This window comes from Octopus bimaculoides, chromosome 1, assembly GCF_001194135.2.
Source record: "Octopus bimaculoides isolate UCB-OBI-ISO-001 chromosome 1, ASM119413v2, whole genome shotgun sequence".
Classification (NCBI taxonomy): domain Eukaryota; kingdom Metazoa; phylum Mollusca; class Cephalopoda; order Octopoda; family Octopodidae; genus Octopus; species Octopus bimaculoides.
In genome coordinates this window covers 101,449,290-101,469,512 of record NC_068981.1, presented here as the reverse complement: position 1 = coordinate 101,469,512, position 20,223 = coordinate 101,449,290, and the positions used below count along the sequence as shown (strand labels likewise).

General features: G+C 34.8%; 1 protein-coding gene across 1 annotated transcript in view; it reads right to left on the bottom strand.

The window, feature by feature from the left end:
• The window catches only part of LOC106874365 (gamma-aminobutyric acid receptor-associated protein-like 2), a 39,718-nt gene extending 26,552 nt beyond the window's left edge, over positions 1-13,166 (bottom strand). Inside the window, exon 1 of the mRNA XM_014922079.2 lies at positions 12,645-13,166. Within this exon, the coding sequence (XP_014777565.1) occupies positions 12,645-12,678 (34 nt within the window). The 5' untranslated portion in view covers positions 12,679-13,166. The remainder of the gene's footprint in view (positions 1-12,644) is intronic.
• Between the last annotated feature and the right edge of the window lie 7,057 nt (positions 13,167-20,223).

The window sequence follows — 20,223 nt, the reverse complement described above, 5'->3', positions numbered from 1 at the left end:
TATAAATGTTGGCAAGCTGGCAGAATCGTTAGCACACCTGTTCAGCGGCATTTCATTCATCTTCACATACTGAGTTCAAATTCTGCTGAAGTTGACTTTGCCTTTCATCCTTTCAGAGTTGATAAAATAAGTTACACATTGGAGTCGATGTAATTGACAAGCCACCTCCCACAAAATTTCAGGCATTGTGCCTTTAGTAGAAAGGATTATATATATCATCATCATGTGAACAGGACTGATTGATGTATAACTAGCAGCATCGCATGTATTGATGTATAATACAGAAAACATTCCTAGTATGGGCAACAGAACAAGAACTGTCTATTCCCATGGGTTAAACAAAGCATTTAGTTCCAAATTCTGAGAACAGAGCAGATATCTTCAGAAGACCAAAGGATTACCACAGTTGAAATGTAACCATAACAACTAAAATGAGGACACTAGTCTGAATGCATTAAAGTATAATATTAATTCCTCGTCACAGAAATTCAGAATTTGTTCATGTAAAAAATGTTAACATATTCTCAAAATGGTGTACACCATCCTTTTTTTTTTTTTTGATTAACATTATAATGAAAGACAGCTTGTCTCCCAGAACACCAACATTTTTCACAGAACTCATTTTTGGAAAACTATTCTGAAGGGCAAGTTGAGCATATTTTTTTTTCAGAGTGGAGTTCATAGTTTTCCTGTTTTAAATGTTATTTACAACCGTTGACCAGTTCTGTCATCTCAGTACAAGGATAACTGCATAAAACCTTTAGATCAGAGTCTGTGATTCTAGTTACTTCTTCCTTTCTTTCTCTCTCTCACACACACATACACACGTGCATTCACATGCGATTCATTTCATAGCTATGTGACATTTGGTTTAAATTAACCTTTGGAACCAAAATTATCTAAAATGTAAACAAAATGCTCACAGTTTGTTGACAATTATTATCAATATCAGCAGTCATATTTACCTCTCTTTCAAGGTTTAATTTTTCAATCAAGTGTATTGGATTCAATGACAACTATTCCCAATGGAACTTGCCCAGCTTATAAACATTATTTTTGCTTATTTAGGCTCCAGCCCAGCCCTTATCAAGCATCCCACCTGCAACAACAGAGTATTTTACTTAAATGCACTTTATCCAAAACTAAATTATCTAATTTAGCTCACTTTGCAACCACATGGTTTAAGGTTTAGTCCCACTGTGTAACATCAGGACAAGGGCCTTCTACTATAGCCCTAGACTCACCGATGCCTCACAAGTGAATTTGGGAGACAGAAATTGTGTAGCTCATTGTGTATGTGTGTGTGTGTTTCTGTTACCTCCTCCCACTGTTTGATACCTGGTGTTGGTTTGTTTACATCCCCATAACTTAGCAGTTCTGTAAAAGAGAGCAATAGAACAAGTACCAGACTTAGAAGAAAAGAAACGTAAGTACTGAGGTCAATTTGTTCAACTAAAACTCTTCAAGGTGGTGGCCCAGCATGGCTGCAGTCCACTGAAAAAAGGTAAAAGATAAAAAACACCATTTATAAAACAGTAAGGTGTGATTTAAGGGAGATTTTGCTGCTATTTATAGCATTCTGAACAACAATATAAAGGTTCCTCTCATTATTTAAACTATTTAAAAAAAAAAATTTTTGTTAGAAAAAGTAAAATTTGTTAATTTTTATAAATTTAGATCATTGAAAAAGTTCTAGAGACCTGAACTGCTAGAAATAGCCAAATTTTCCTCAAATTACACCCTATTACTGTCAAAAAGAAAGTGCACATTAGATAACCCTACAAAGGCAAGATGAAATATTATTGATCATCAAACAAGTTAAACAATAACACTAATGTAATTAAAGGCAACAGAGAAGGGATAGGCATTTCATTGGTAGGATACTGGATGATCTGTCAGGATACTGCCCTTCAGCATTCAAGCCAGCCTTATCAAGCCCAAATATTCTACCTGCTTTATGTTCAAATCAGGCCTCTCACACCTACCTTACAAGATCATTCAAAAGATAAACTATCACATCATCAAAATCTCAGAGCTACAAGATAATGCAGGATTAATACAAAACAAAGTGAATAAATAAGCATTACATGTGCCAGAGTAATCTGAATGCTGAAGGGTTAAACCAAGGTTAGGTGATACGGGTTTTGAGGCCCTTAAGTATAGCCTTCAAAAAGAACTAAATCTAGTCCCACTGTGTAACATCAGGACAAGGGTCTTCTACTATAGCCCCAGACTCACCGATGCCTCACAAGTGAATTTGGGAGACAGAAATTGTGTAGAAGCTCATTGTGTATGTGTGTGTGTTTCTGTTACCTCCTCCCACTGTTTGATACCTGGTGTTGGTTTGTTTACATCCCAGTAACTTAGCAGTTCTGTAAAAGAGAGCAATAGAACAAGTACCAGACTTAGAAGAAAAGAAACGTAAGATTTTATGCAGTTTCCCCCAAACATTTAATAACACTTTTTCAAGGAAGGCTTATTAGATTTCACTTAATTCAATGTAGCCATCAAATCATCTGGCTGTAAACAGGCACTGCAATTTAGGAATAAACTCTGTAAACACTAGTAGGGCAAAAGGAAGGATACATTAGATAATGTTGTCCTGAAAGCACACTGCTTAATGGGAGTCACATTTAATTTGTTCATAGGCTTGGTTGATCAGGGGTTAACTCTTTAGCATTTAACAGACCATATCTGGCCAAAATATTCTACCTCTTTTAGGTTCAAACTAGCCAGATCCCACCCTACAATGTCATTCTAAAAATAAACAGTCACATTTTCAAAATCTCAAAGTTACAAGATAATGCATGAATAATTCTAAACAATGTAAATAAATAGGCATTACATTTGAAAGTTAAACAACTAAAGTATGAAAATATTAACATTTGTTAACATTGAAAGGAAATAAATCTAAAACAAAACCAAGAGAGGCATGAGTATAGGGTTAAGAAGTTTGCATCACAACTGTGTAGTTCTGAGTTCACTCATACTGCACAGCACTTAAGCCAAGTGTCTTCTGCCATAGCTTTGGATTGGCCAATACCTTATGCATAGAATTTTGCTGACTGAAAAGTGGATGTTAAACAACAGCAATGGTTTTATATATATATATATATACACACACACACACAAAGTAATCAAAGGATATTTGTGTATCATATAACTTTTTGTTGTGTATCATTTGTGTAAGTCAAATATTTAACATTGGCACAAATTCAAAACTTTCACACTTCACTAACAAAAAACCTTTCCAATAGTTGCTCAACACTGAGTTAGACACTAGTGTCACTCTTACCATCAGAAATGTAACATATATTTTGTAAACAAGTAACAAGTACCAGTAATATATATCTGGGTTAATTTAACTGATTAATACACTGTTTCCTTACAAAATGTAACCTTGAGCCTAAGGAATAAACAAAAAAAATCAACATTGTGACCACTCATCTGAGAGTAGATGTAACTAAGTCTTCAGATTGATTAGTAAGCAACCTTCAAACAGAGGTTAAGCTTCAAGTTGGGTGTGTACAGAATGTTATTTCATTATTTAGATCACTAATACTCTTAAGATAGGTTCTCATTCCCTTGCTCTAAGTCAGAGGTCACCAAACTTTTTCATGGCGGGTCAAATAACTGAATGTTGAGCGCGGGCCGCATAACCATTTTGTTCAATACAATACAGTGAATACACAAAACAAAGACAACCAACATATTTATTTACTAAAAAGTTATCAAAGGCAATGTTAGCAATAAGATAGTTATATCACACCCAGCATGCACACATCTGAATCTCACAAACTAAGCAGCAAAAAAGGTTGGTGGGATTTGGTGTTTAGCAAGATGTCATCAATATTTGCTTTGGACTTGCTGCATCCGAGAGAATTGCTTTCTAATGTTCATCAGTCAACCTCGTTCAATGTGCTGACTTTACATCCTTCCTTACTGAAAATGTTTGCTCACAGACATAAGTTGTTCCAAACACTGATGCCATACCAGAAGCAAATGAACTCTCATTGCAGGTCCTTACACAAAAGGTACAGTGCAGCAGCAGACCAGGTGAATTGACCTCGTAGACCAGATTTGGCCTGCAGGCCGTAGTATGGTGACCCCTACTCTAAGTGTACATAAATATATATATTTTTATGCTTATAGAAGAAATAAACCTTCCATGGAAAGGTCTCAACAATGCTTGTCAACCTGCTAGAAATAGCCAAATCTCATCTGAAACATACACTTTATCATCTTAAAATGGAAAGGACACACTAGGATACTGTAGTCCTAGATAAACTCAAGGAAAAAATAGGGTTTGCCACAACTAGAATGCATCTGATCATGAAGTCTGCTTACTCAAAGCTAGTCTAGGTCTAAAGCATTATTATTTATCGCATCCTGATGCGTATTAACTGCCTTGACACAAAGTTCGACATAATGGCCAGCAGTGTAATAGTATAACACACCTGTGTCTTTTTAAGATTCACAGGACAAATTGTGACTGGTTTGTGTGTGATACTACAAACCCAAGATCAAGAAGTTTAAATTTTAATGGCATCTCAGAGGGATAGAACAAAAGTGAACTGAAACATCTTATAACATCTGCAGTTGGCAGTAAAGGTTACAATGAACACAGCAATGCAAATCTATCAACAAATAGAATGAGCCATCATCTTACTTGCTAAAAGTGGCAGTCAAATCTTTCAAATTTCCTTAGAAAAGAAAAGAGACGAATAACATTATCTGGTAAGTTAGGATTATCACAGCTGGAATGCTTTTCATCATAGGTTTGCTTAATCACAGCCGATTTGGAGCTAAAAAAACAGCATACATTGCTCAACAGAAATACAAATATATAGACTTGTTTGGAGTATTTAGTCTGTAGTTATCATCCATAATGTAAGATCTAAAATGCTGACAAGATTTTACAGCATTAAACGGCTGATAGAAAAGTTGCCTACTCTGAAAGAAAAGTTGCCTACCTACACTTATAGATAACATTCCTAAATGGTCTCGGAACCTAAAGAAAGATTATTGTCCAAGAACTAAATACATACAAATGAACTCCTGCTTTATGAGCAAGTAGTACTTATCCACTGGACCATCCCACCTCTACAGTTATAATTACCAAGATAAAAGAAATTAAAGACTCTTCTTATTGGTTAACTAACTCTGAACGCTTTATCCTAATGTATCAGTTATCAAGGTTAGACTGGTTGTTTATGAATAAAGTATAATCAACTGAGTGTAGCTTGAATTTTATTGTGATTGATGCCAATCATTACCAAGTCAAATATGATAGAGCAGACAATAATCAAAAGCACTGCAGCCTTGACCATCCTGCCTTTTATATATTTAAGACTACATTATCCAATCTATGCTTTTTAAAAGACAATAAGGTATGGTTTGAGGGAGATTTGCCAGACACTTTTAGCAAGTTGAACAACTACAACTTCTCAGACAAACTGAATACCTTACTCCCTTCCCACTCAATTTCAGTTCTTTAATGAAGCCATGTCAATTACTTCTTTATTACAGGTAAAGAATGAATGTTACAACATCTTAATTCCACATTCATACAACAGCTGGGAATTTTGTTAATCTGACCTAACCAAATCACAACAAAGTTGGAAGACTTCAGTGGTATTCCAACATCACAGTAAAGTTACAGAGCCTTACTGTTATTTTACTCAAAGCCCAAGTCAAAAAAATAGGAGAGAGAAGCTCTCTTATTCTCAAGCAGAGGTTACAGATACTACTAACGTACAAGGCAAGCTTTGTACTTTAAGCACCTGTGCCCCAAATATGTAGCACTCAAACCTGCAAAGCTCTACATAGAGGTATTGCAGAGAAGTAGAATTCACCACTCTTAAATAGTAACAACACTATCGTTTTAATGGAAATAAAGTAATTTTACTGGTTAACAATACTGAGCTCAACTCCTCCAGTGGGAGCAGCTACTTGCAAATAGACTAGTTATCTTATATAGGAGCTATCATCTATTTTATGCTATACAAATAAAGTACCAACCCTATGGATCCATGTTATTTAAAAATAATTAAATAATTAGTTTTTCTCAGTTTTTTCTACTTGCTTTTGATTCTTTCAATCAACATTGACAGAAACTGTTGGTGCTTGCTGAACTGGTACAAGGTTACACACTAACCAACTGTTCTAGACCATTTGTTTTTGTTGTTTAGTTTCAGTCAGCCCTGATCAAATAGACCTATGTCAAAGGCATTCCAAACATCACCATCTTATATTTTCTCCAGTCAGTGCATGTCTAGGGCAATTTGAGAACAGATTTGGTTGTTATTTTTTGCAGATCAAGTAACCAGAGCATTTAACAGTGCTACTTCATTGTTGAATTATTAAAGGAATAAAAGCAATAATCAGATGTGAAAGGAAAAATAAAAATCACACTATTACACTTATTTCAATGGGTTAACCCTTTAGTGTTCGGATTACTCTGTTAAATGTAATACTTTTTCACTCATATTGTTTTGAATTAATCATGCATTATCTTCTAGCTTTGAGGTTTCAGTGATGTGATGGTTTATTTTTTAAAATGTCAATGTACATTAGGTGGGAGAGGCTAGATATCACCAGTTTGAATATAAAACATGTAGAATATCTGGGCCAGATATGGCCAATTTAAACGCTATATGGTTAAACCATAACCCTGTAGCATTTAAACAGGCCATATCCAACCCATATAGTTTGTTTTATGTTCAAACTGGCCAGATCAGGCCTCTCTCATCTACCCTACAATGTCATTTTAAAAATATACAAGCACATCATCAAAATCTCAATGCTATGAGATAATGCATGATTAATTCAAAACAATGTGAATAAATAAGTATTACATTTGATAGAGTAATTTGAATGCTAAAGGGTTAAATATAGAAGAGAGAATGACAATGTCTGGTATCTTTGTCATTGTAGTAAACAGTAGATGGTTTATACAGTAGCAATACTATATAAACCATCTTCTAAATGTGATATAGTGACTCATAGGAACCACTAGGGCAGGAATGGGCGGTAGGCAGCCTTTGAAGCACTTAAGTGCAGCCTCCAGGAAAAGAACTCCAGATTTTGATTAAAAAAAAAAAAAAAAACTTTTGGTTTCATAGTATCATATTGTTCTTAAATCATTACAAGAATACATCAATGGGAAAAAAATTCCCTTTTGATCTCATATGCAAATGTTTTATATGTACCATGTGTAAACTGCATAACCATGCCAATTTTAAAGTGCAACCAATATTTGACACTGTTGCACCCACTACACAGAGTGTTTGACCTTTAGGGATACAGACTACTCTGTCAAATGCTTATTTATACTCACATTGTTTTGAATTAACCATGCATTATATTCAAGCTTCGAGATTTTCATGATGTGACTTATTCTTTAAAATGACATTGTAAGGGTAGGATCTGACTGCTTTGAACATATTTGGGTTGGATAAGGCCAGTTAAAATGCTAAAGGGGTTAATAGTCTTTAAAAGGTCAGATTATAGTCATGATTGTATTTTCACAAAAATGTAACTACATTTTTCTGATTATTTAATAAACTTTTTTTTAATATGGCCTTAGATCACACATGATTCAAATTTGAAAAATTTCTCCCTCATTCCTGCCTCACATATTATGAAGACAGTGGTGTCCCTATAACGTATGTTCCATGCATAATATGCTTATACTTTCTGAAGACATTAGCAACAGCCAGAGATCTTGATAACAATAAGAGGACAATAAAAATAATGTGATGGTCAAGTTTCATCACTAACTAAATTAGGAACTGTTTTTTTTTTTTTAATGTAGAAATATTTGAGATCAGCACTAAATGGATCTCCAGTTTTGACAATGAGTACCGAAGTACCTAACTGAATTACAATATAAGTGACTGAACATGTACACTTGTAGCCTTAACATAATTCTTAGGAAGAATCAGCATGTCAAGATTTGATCTTTCAAGTACAAGTACAATTCAAAAGGCTTCCACAAGTTTCCACTTACACAATTTCACTCATGAGGCTTTGGTCAACCCATGGCTACAGTAAAAGACTTGACCAAGGTGCCATGCAGCAGGATGAAACCTGGAGCCTGGGAACTGTGAGGCAAATTTCTTAATCTTTCAGTCATAAGCTATCAAAATAACTTATCATAAGTCCTGCAGCTAACAATGGTGACTGATTTTTCACAATAGCTAAGACAACAGGAGGTTATGGAGGCGGGCTACTACAGATACAACTCAGCATCAATTACAAATTATGAGCCTTTCAGCTTGTAACCCCACATCTCAATGACTTACTCCACCACCCTATACTTTGTACAGAAATTCATAACAACAATAACCTTAACAGCAACATAACAATTCCCTTCATAGACATACTTAAAACTATAATGCTAGCTAGCAACTGAACCAAACAAATCCACTTCTGCCCTACTTAACAGCATCACATGATAATTACCACTTCATTATGTATGCCACTCCCAATAATATCGGTATTATACTAAAAAATTCGAAAATTCTAGATATCACCTTGAACACACCAATATCATTGTACACAATACACAGAGGGCAAACTTGAAAAGATAAGTTATAAGCAGTACATCATGTTCAACATGAACTATGCTAGACCAACACTGCCACAAACCCCAAATTATAAACTTATCAAATCAATACCCTTTCCTTTGTAGCACACATTTACCACTTTCACAATGAAATTTATTCTTTAAAAAGAACACTTCAACATCATGTCATGCAGTTTTAAGGAGCACAAAATGACCAACCACTTTCAAATATGAATACATTATTAACACTTCAGCATTGAAACTAAATCTGGTTCGTGTCCAAACCAACAGTTGAAATTGGGCAAAGCAGGTCTCAAATTTTAAAAAAATGAAGTCATAGTTTCCCAGAATAATACAATTTAAAAACTATTTACACGCCCATCAAATCCGAAAGTAGCAATACTTCTTACCTATCCTACTTCTTATCTTTAATACATACTTAAAACAGGGTTGCTGTCTAATTGTAATTCGAAATTTTTGACCGCGAGTGCACCTAAGTACTCCGTCGAATCTATAATGGTTGGCAAACTGTTTTTGAACCTCCTGTGGAGACACATGTTGCTGTGGCTATTTTGTGATTATATTTGTTTGCTTGCGCTGGACAGGAGTGATCTTCGCACTGTGATCAAGTTTTAGGTTTTGCTGAGTAGACAGACAGTGGTTATGCGGAGAATAGTCAGGTGGAGTCTCCGGTTTGTAATTCCTATTCATGAAATGAACGTGTAAGTGGCTGGGTATTCCACAGACACATGTACCCTTAACATAACTCCCAGACCAAATGAGTATATAACACAATATAACAAGGTTTGACTTCTTTCCAGAGAAAAGGAACCGAATTAGAAGGGGCGAAAGGCAAAGTTAACTTCGACAGGATTTGAACTACAGAGAGTTGGAACGAATACAGCAGGTCGTTCTATCCGACACTAACTACTGTCAATTCGCAGCCTTAGTATGTATTTTGGATTCATGACAATGAAAACAGCCAAAACCGGATCTACAGTGTGGCGTACTAAATGCACCGCTCATTTATTTATTTTAATGTAAAGCGCTAATACGTGATTCATTTCTCTAATTGCTCATTTGAAATTTCGGTAGTTTAAACTCTGGGCCAGAAAAGTGAATGTTGGACTATACAGAATATATGCTGTACCACTGTAACTAAATCACTGTCATTAATTGAGCAATTAACAACTCAGTAGATTTGTACAAATAGTATGATTGCCGTAAACAGATTTAACATACCAGTAATAGACACAGAAATGAATTTATATATCTACTCCCCAGAAAGTTACCACAATTTCGTACTAGACACAAAACACAAGAACTACAAGAGAGGAAGAGATTGAGACGGAATGTTGCCACGCTCTAGTCAGACATTAGTAGTCTGTCCCAACTAAGTAAGTGTACGCGAGTGTGATAAAGCCGAAAATTAAAAACGCTAATAGTAAATTACTAGGTTTACAATTAGTGTGTAACAGGATAGAAGTCGAAGCGTGCGTAACAGAAATGATGCAGAGTTCAGAGGGAGAGAGAGAAAGTATTAAGAGACTGGCTTTGAAAGTTTACAACAAATACGTATTTTAATACGGATAGGAACTAAATACAACATCCTTTTCGAAGTAATTCGACTGGAAAAATCCAATCTTTGCAGAAGTAGGAACGTTTGTTTTAAATCAATAATAAATAATACAGACACTAAATTTTTATCGAATCAGAATAGATGAATGAAAAAAAAAAAATACTGCATATGTTATATAAAATAACCATTATGATGACGACGGATCACAAATCTTTGCGGCAAACAAGTATTCCATGTGACTGGTAGAATAAATGAAATAGCGGGAAACATTAACCGAATAAGGAAATTAGCAACAGCTGACAAAAAATAACGAGTGACAAAAAATGTGTGGGAAGGTTTTTCAATAATTCCATTTTTATCGTCCTTAAACAATTAGTTAACTTTGTCGGGAAAATAAGATAAGTTAGTTAACTGAATCAGTTCGGTATCTTCATTTTTCCGACACCGCACCTTGGATGGATAGACAGGAAAAAACTGACTCCAGCGAAGTTAGTACTCAAAACACAGCTCTCATAATTTGACTTTTATTACTCAAAATTTAACTTTTGTTTTATGTAAAAAGTTGTCAGTTTAGCTAAACATATCTTGACAAAGCATTGAACTTTCTAAGGTTTATCAATTATTTAACGTATAACTATTTTTATTAAAAACATAACTATTCAGATTTTATACTTTCATTTTTTTAAATTTCATTACAAACTACGTTTAATATTAAATGTTTGCGTTTCATAAGAGTGTAACTGTTTTATTTTTTTAACTACAATTAAAAATAAACAAATGTTTGGATAAAAAAAAGGGGGTGTTTTGGCGGTGGGGTACAAAAGGAAGTCTTGCCACCAGATTTTCCAAGGATTATTTGAACAGGTTTAATATGGAAAAAAAATTGAATAAGGAGTGTCACTGATACATAAACGAACTATATACAAGTATCAATGAATCAAAACGCAACTTTTTTCTTTTTTTCTAATTTTTTTCAATTGTGTTCTGTTTTCTCCAATTTTCTAATTTAATTTTGTAAACGGTAAACACTAAGAAGACAACTAATAATGTTAACCTTAAGCTCGACAAAAAAGAGAAACGGACAAATTGCTATCATACAAATAAAACAACCTGCATTTATGAGTGCACATTTTTTGGCGACGCTAAAATAGAATCTGAATTTTAAAACATTACTATAAAAAAAATATAGAAAACATTCCGAACAAGTCATTTCCTCGTCTGATTTTTATCAGACTTTATATATACGAAGTAATAAAACATTCTACGTACATTAATTCTACTCTTTATTAGTATTAACAGTTCAAGCACGCGAATTACTGTATTCGTACCCCCAGCCCTCCAAAAATATACGACATGCCTTAACTACTGATAGTTAAATATTGTTTTAATGACAGTATACGAAATATATAGGGACATAATTATGTGTTATCATTTCAGTCTGATTCAATGTCTGCTGAAACCAATACTTATGACTAAGAACTCCACCTCTCTCTTCTCTAAATCTGACCGCGTAGCTGAATGTTGTCGCAATTTTATGATAAAGCAATTATTACATTAGCTGCAATATATACATGCACATATTTAACTAATATATTAAGTTTGTGTCAGTATAAATTTTTCTGAAAGACAGCCTATAACTCCATATGGAAGCAGTGCTAAAGTAGAACATGAAAATCCACATGGCACGTGTTAAGCGGTACAACTGAACATGAAAGAGAGAAAAATCGTACGGTTTTCGAGGAATGAGTTTCGTTTCTCTGATAGGTCATCTAAGAATTATCACACTGTTAAATACTCCCATTTTCTATATGGTAAGATGTCAAAGTGAAACCTTACAAATCCGTGCTTGTGTAAAAAGAATGTAAAGTTATAAGAAAGACATCAAGCCCTATGCTTTTGCTTGCTTGCGATTTCCACGAAACAAGTCAGTCTGAGCATAAAATATCGAAAGAAAAAAAAAAAAGATAGCTATAGACAATATTATAGAACTATTACAATTTTAATAATATTGTTGAACAAATATTAGAAACATTAGTTTTTTGATAAAAACCTGTTCAATTCAAAATGTGAGAAAGAAATATTACATAGTCACATCCTAACGTTTACATAAGTGAGGAGAGGAATTTTTCGAGGAGAACGTAGCATTGAGATCTTATCGATTCTACAAAATGTATTACTCAAGCGCTGCATATCTCAGTAATTATTATTATTATTAAATATTTTCATTAATGTCCTAATTATTTATCATAATTAACGATATCAAACGAAGCAAAAGCGAGACTTGTCAAACCATATTTTAAACAGGAAACATGATACATTAAAACTTCTGTTTGTCGAAAAAATATTTTCAATCATTTTCATAAATGACAATCTGAAAGAATTATTCTTCATTAATGAACGAGCGGCTTACATGTTATGTATGTGAGTGTGTTACATATTTCAGCGCACATGCCAGAACGTCAAGTTACATAGAAGTAAAATAATGAATTAACATACCTAAAGTGTTCTCCTCCTTGTATTTAAATTTCATGTCGATAAAATTTAAGTTGTAACTTGCTTGCTTCTCACTTAGCTTTAGTTATTCTTTTTAACTCCGTTCGGATTGAGTAACGTGATCTACAAAGATTTGTAAGACAACTAAACAGAAACACTGTACAATAACGTAGAGTGACAACCCATGAGGAACAAGATTGGTTAAACGTATTGATTTATCTACATCAATGTTTACTTCCTATGTGATGGTCATGAACGCCTAGTGTTTTCATTTAAATGTCACTGACATCCGATTTTCCGACTGTCACCACTTTATTTCTGTCTGTCTCCAAATGTGTATGTGTACGTACGCATATGTATATAATGTGTATGTCACACTCTCATTCTATAGACTCCTCACACTTATTTCCTCCTACTACTACAATATCCCTCACACTATAGTTTGATATATATATATATATTGTCACTCTTCCTTCCCTTCTCGTTTATTTATTACTCTTTCTCCATTTATTAACCCAATCACGTTATATTTTACTCTCTTCTAACTACTTCACACGCATTATTCTTTTCTCTTCGGCCTATTATATTTCTTCACCGTTCTTCGACTTATATCTATTACTCTTTTTCCCTCTTAACGCTTCAAACAATCATCTCTCTATCTCCATATATCTATGTATGTGTGTGTCTTTCCCTCTCTATACATTTTTACACTCTCTTTTCTCTATACTGTCTTAGCTTAATTACGCCTCTCCGTTCCTTTATCCCACCTCTTCTCATTATTCCTCCTTCTCCTCCTCCCAGCTGTTATATTCTATCCTTTCTTCCTCTCTCTATCTTCTATGTTTGTAAGTATTTGCTTTCTCTTTCACTCCACCCACTAACACGTCACTTATCACTCATATTGTTCTCTTTTCGTTGTCCCGCCAAATTTCCACTTTGTTTCTGACTCAGCTCACGTTATCTCTTTACTAAAAAACACCTGGTGATTTAGTTTTATGAGTATGTGCGCAATAAATTCGTGGTGTAAATAGTGTTATAAAATACTTTCATATAGTATTATAATGTAGTTTTTTAAAGATATGATGTAGAAAGAAATTCGTTATATGGATCTGAAAGCTGGACACTTTCGAAGAGCAATAGAATGCAGGCTCAATGGAATATACAAGATAAGGAAGATGAAGAACGTTTCATGGGAGCAATATTTACTGAACAGCATATATGAAAATACACCATTTGTAAGAGAAACGGTCAAACAACACGGGCTTCACTTCATGAACCACTGTTAGCTAAGACAGATGAAAATGAACGTCAAACTTACTATGAAAACCAATACATAGTGAAAGAAGAAAGGCAGACCTTGTCGAACATTTGTGCAACAGTTGCTAGAGAACACAAACCTTAAATAATCACTGGAGATGTTCATGGAAGCGTGGAAAAGAGCAGTCAGTGGGGTCTGAGTGCGTTCGACACGTTGTACCGGTATTTTCTTTCGTAAAAAAATCTCGACCAGAATGTAGTTACAGAGAAACTCCTCTACGCGAGCACTCAACTTACTGGAAATGACAGCTAAATCTGCCTCATGTCAAACATCTTTAAAAGGGAAGGGTATGCTAGATACGCTATGTCAGCGAAAAAAGTTATGATGTTCACGACTAGAATATTTTTTATCATAGATCTGCCTATCAGAGCTGATCTTGGGCTAAACGACAATAATAAACGTCACTGTTATTGGCACTCCGTCGCTTACGACATCGAGGGTTCCAGTTGATCCGATTCAGTGTGACAAGGCTGACCCTTTAAATTAGAGGTACAACAGAAACAGGAAGTAAGAGTGAGAGAAAGTTGTGGTGAAAGAATACAGCAGGGTTTGCCACCATCCCCTGCCGGAGCCTCGTGGAGCTTTAGGTGTTTTCGCTCAATAAACACTCACAACGCCTGGTCTGGGAATCGAAACCGCGAGTCCGCTGCCCTAACCACTGGGCCATTGCGCCTCCACTAAACGTCACTAATAAACTTCTTATAAACAATAGAATCTGGAGAAACTACTGATGGTCCGTGTTGGCAATTAGTAATGCAAATCATTCATGAAGTTCATAAATATTTTGCCACGTCTCTTTAGGCGTAGGCATGGTTGTGTGCTAAAGAAGCTGGCGGAGGTAAAGAATACGGTTTTCGGCGTAACAAAAACCCTAACCACCGGGTGTACGTATTCTTTACCTTCGCCAAGAAGCTTGCTTCCCAACCACGTAGTCTAGGGTTCGGTTTCACTGAGTGGCAACTCAAACATAGTGTGTTCTGTAGCCTAGGGCCGACCAAATCCTTGTGAGTGGATTTGGTTGACGGATATTGAAAGAAGCCTGTTGTGTACATATCTGTGTGTTTATTTGTGTTTGTCCGCCACCACTATTTTACAACCCGTTATTCTATCAAAAGTAATGCTTATTTATTCAGATTGTTTTGTATTAGTTTGTAGCTTTGAGATTTCAATGAGGTAACTTTTAATTTTTAGAATGATATGGTAGGGTTGGTGTAAGAGACCTCATCTGGCCATTTTGAACATAAAACAGGTACAATATTTGGGCCAGTTTAAATGCTAAAGTGTTAAACAAAGTCCCCATGACTGTTAAAAACTTTTCAACCTTGAACACTTTCAAGCCAATGATTCATAAAAGTTTCACTGTGAATCAACAGATTTACTGCAAATCTATTCCAAGTAAATGAACTGTATTTTATTTATGTCAGAAATGATAAAAGCTTCTAAATGATTAATCTGAAGATATAAATGTGTTGTTGACACTAAACTCATTTAGATGTCATCACTAGTTTCATTGAAAAAAAAAAATGAACTGACGTGGGATCAATAATAGTGGTTTACCTAGTAAGTTAATATTTGGAGGTTTTACACAATAATAATACCAAAAATAATAACAACATGTGTGTGTGTGTGCACGTAATAAGCTGCAAGTGTCACTATAAAATAAAGTATTCAATAAACGTAGTTGGGTGGAATATTTACTGTGATAAAGTAGTTCTAGTTAATCTACTTATCCAATGTCTTGTAGTTTCATATCTGATGCAAATTACTTTGCATATATCCATCATCAGTTGGATTTCATAACTTAGAATCTCCATGAAGTATGAAATAAATTTTTGCAATTGCATCTTCCATTTACACATTAACTTGTGGTTTTTAGTGCACAGGGAAAAGACAGAGTAGTGAAAGCTGTAATGCATTTCCTCATAGGTCTTCTCAATCCTAGTTGACCTAGGATTAAACAATAACTATTCTTATTATTATGGCCAGGGTCCAACCTAGGCCACAGCAACAAAGTTTACCCACCACACTTTTTGGTCTACCATCACTGCTTCCAGGTTCTAGATATATTCCAGGCCAGTGTCTGCAATCAAGTTATTGATGTGTGATAACGTTTTCCTTTTCTTACATCACCATGAAGTGAGTTCCACAAGACTAATTTGGATACTTCCAGTTCATGGTGGTGCATGCAGTGACCAGATAGTTGCAGCTGTCATTGCCTGATCTTCTCACTAACTATTCTTATTATCTACAATTTTTGTACTTTGAAGAACACCACCCATAAAAAGCCTCACCTTCCTTCTTGTGTGAACACCTCAATATTGGTGAGGTCAACTTGTGTATTGGCTCAAAATTAGTGAGGTCAATAAGGTGGCACACCGGTAGGATTGTTAGCATGCTGGACGAGATGCTTAGTGGCATTTCGTCTATATGTTCTGAGTTGAAATTTCGTCAAGGTTGACTTTCATTTCATCTTTTCAGGGTTGATAAAATAAGTACTAATTGAGTACTGGGATTCGTGTAATTGAGTCAATCACCTCCTTCAAACTTGCTGGCGTTGTTCCAAAATTGAAAACCAATATTAATGCGGTCAACATCCCATATACACTGTATGGCTCTATTAGAGTGAGCTACAATGAAAAATGAGTTAAAATACCTACAGATCCTTGGTATGCAAGAATGTTGTTGTGAGAATCGGTTAGGTGTGTATACATGGGGGAGGAATCAAGGTGCTTGATCTCCTGCTCCCTTCTCTTTTATGTAACAAATGCCATTTTAGTGAAAATTCAAATGCATGAAAAGATAGAATGCATTATTATGATTTGTTTCCTTACCTTCTGGCTCCACTTCTGCTAAGTCAATATATAGGTGCAGTGTGACTGTGATAAAGAAGTTTGCTTCCCAGCCACATGGTTCTGGGTTCAGACCCACTGCACAACAATTTGGGCAAATGACTTCTACTATATCCTTGGGCCAGCCAAATCCTTTGAGTGGGTTTGGTAGACAGAAACTCAAACAAACCCTGTCGTGTGTGTGTGTTTCCCCACCATCACTTGATAACTGATGTTGCTGTATTTACATCCTTGTAACTTAGCAGTTCAGCAAAAAACACTGATAGAATAAGTACCTGACTTTTAAAAAAATAAGTACTAAGGTCGATTCTTTTGATTAAAATTCTTCAGGGTGGTGCCCCAGCATGGCCACAGTTTAATGACTGAAACAAGTAAAAGATAAAAGATATACAAAGTTCGACTTGGTGCAGACACTCATGTGTAAATACTGAAAGAAATATGATAGAACATGACCTTTATTTTTTGTTTTTAATTAATTTTTAAAAGTTATACAATTTTCATTAAAAGTGAACAAAAACATCTTGAATATCTATGATAAAATTATGCATTTTTTCTACATAAATAACAATTGCATTAGATCTTTCTGATCCACACCTCTCACTCTCTCAACATGTTTGACTTTATGTCTGTTACAAATTACCAATTAGGAATAAGAAAGATTTGACTTCTGAGTTTTTTGTCATTAACAAAGAAAGCCAGTTTCTGAAATACATGTAACAAGCCTATTTGAATAGATTTATTATTCACGTTAAAAGCACCTAACACACACTGTAAAGTGGTTGGCATTAGGAAGGGCATCCAGCTGTAGAAACCAAGCCGAATCAGACTGGAACCTGGTGCAGCTTCCTGGTTTGCCAGCTCTAGTCAAACTATGCTGATATGGAAAACAGATGTTAAAGAAGGAGAAGAAGAAGGAGGATAACAATGACAGAATAGTGCCACCCCAATCAAAAAATATTGTCTTGGTAATGAAGAAAATATAGCTTTTCCAACATTATCAATACTTTAAAATGCATTTAATCCACTGAGAACAGACTAAGTATCTGATATATTGAAGAAAAGCAAACTATTATAAACAGTGTGGGAAAATATATATCAATATTTAGGAAATATATACATTAGAAAAATACATTTTCTGAAATGCAGGTGATCAGAATAATAAGATGGAGTAATTTTAAGAAGACCTTGAGAAAAAGCTTTTGAAGCAGCAAATAAAGCAAAAAAAGTCAGAGGAATAAAGAAATATTATTAACACTTGTTGACATAATTTTATATTTAGCTCAACAAGGACTACCATTATGAGCTACAGTTAAAAGACAAACAATTATAAATAGAAATGAGCACCTTGAACAAGTCCAATTGTTGGCTAGATATGACAATTGCTGTATGTATTGTGTATCACATATAAAAAGAAATCACAGGTGATAACATTCTCAAACTGTATTTAGAATAATATAATCAAGTCTTTGGCTATGTATATAAGAAAATCAATATTAAATAATGTAGCAACAGTATATTCTTTTCTTATGAATGAAGCTACAGATGTCTCCTACACTGAACAGGTTGCTATGTGCCTATATCATGTGTCTGATGATAAAATCAAAATGCATTCATTGAAATGTGTGAGATAATATCTCCAACAAGGGAAGAGCTGCAATAAATGGTCCCATCTTTAGTTTGGAAAGAAATGGCATACAGATAGAAAACATGACAAGTCAGGACTATAATGGAATTGCTAACATGAGTGCATTGTACAAAGGGCTTCAGTGAAGTTTATGTTTTTTTTTTTGTACAAAGAAAAAGCTCTGTATGTTCACTACCATACACACTGCTAGAGTGTTATGCTTATAGAAAATACTATATCAAGTAGCTCTATTGCCTCATTCTTAAATGTAGAAGAAAATTTATACAGTTTTATTCCAATGCCAAGTAAGCAGTATTTTTATTTATACAAATTCAGCACTCTATCTACCCTCTGTCCAATGTTCAAGGAGTGGAACTGGAAAAGTTCCCTGATGTAAAATGGACCTGCAAAGCAGACACTCTAAGAACTTTAAAGAAGATGCTTACAATTCTGGTACAATTTCTGATAAAGATACACAAAAAGAATCTAATCAGATTCAGTAAGTGAAAATGGGGAGTAATGCCACATCAACTTGGAATTTCTTTTTTGTCTTAAAATTGAAACACCTGTATTCACAGAAGCAGTTACCACATCAAATGTTCTTCAACAACAAAACCTTGATTTACAAGTTTCATGTGCAATTATGAATGGTTTCACCAGACCTACCTTTAATTGTGCCAACATTGATTGTGGCAGCTCTGAGCTTGTGGACCTGGGAAGCCTGGAAGGGTAGTTGGGAGAGTAGGTAGCAGATCCTTGAGCTTCATGGAAGTTCAAAATCTAAATATTTAGTTGGAATGAAATAGTTTTGATTATAAGTCTGCCAGGGTTGACTTCGTTTTCAACCTTTTGATATTGATTAATCGGCTATATAGAGCAAGCTTAGCCACATGTCTAGTCAAAAGAAATTTTAAAAGTGCTGGGTACTTAAAGTGATAGACAACTGATGCAAAAGGTCTGATTTCAAACACAGTCATCAATGAACCGTGTAGCTTTGACTATTATTAAAACAATTATTATGTACAAAATGCATAGTAATGCACTTAATGCATTATGCCTACTAAGTGTATATTAATGAAATTACAGTACACTTAGTACATGTTATTAATAATTATATTGTTAAGAATGTAATAAATTGAATATTGGAACCTGTGCATGTTGTAACTGAGCTAGATCTATCACTGGATATGTAAATTAAATGGTTTTGGTTGCAACTAAACAACAACTAGAATATGAGTTTAGTGGTGGTTTGTATTGGCAAAAATTGGCTTAATATACTGGTACTCCATCAGTTACAATGACAAGGGTTACAGTTGATGTGATCAACAGAACAGCCTGCTTGTGAAATTAACATGCAAGTGGCTGAGCACTCCATAGATGTGTACTCTTAATGTAGTTCCCAGAGAGATTAAGCGTGACACAGAGTGTGATAAGGCTGGCCCTTTGAAATATAGATACTACTCAATTTTGCCAGCTGAATGGACTGGAGCAACATGAAATAAAGTGTCATGCTCAAGGACACAATGCATTGCCGGGAATTGAACTCAGAACCTTATGATCATGAACCGAATACCCTAACCACTAAACCACATGCCTTCACTGGCTTAATGTGGGTTTTTTTTTTAAATGGATGATGTTGAAGTGCCATGAGGAGAATTGAATTGTGATATTTTAAGTGAGGCCTTATAACTAGCATTGTGCATTTGTTTAACTTCGTTTTATGGCTGGATCTCTTGTTTAGTGTCAAAAACCCCTGTAAATAGAATTAGGGGAGAACCTATTTTTCAAGTT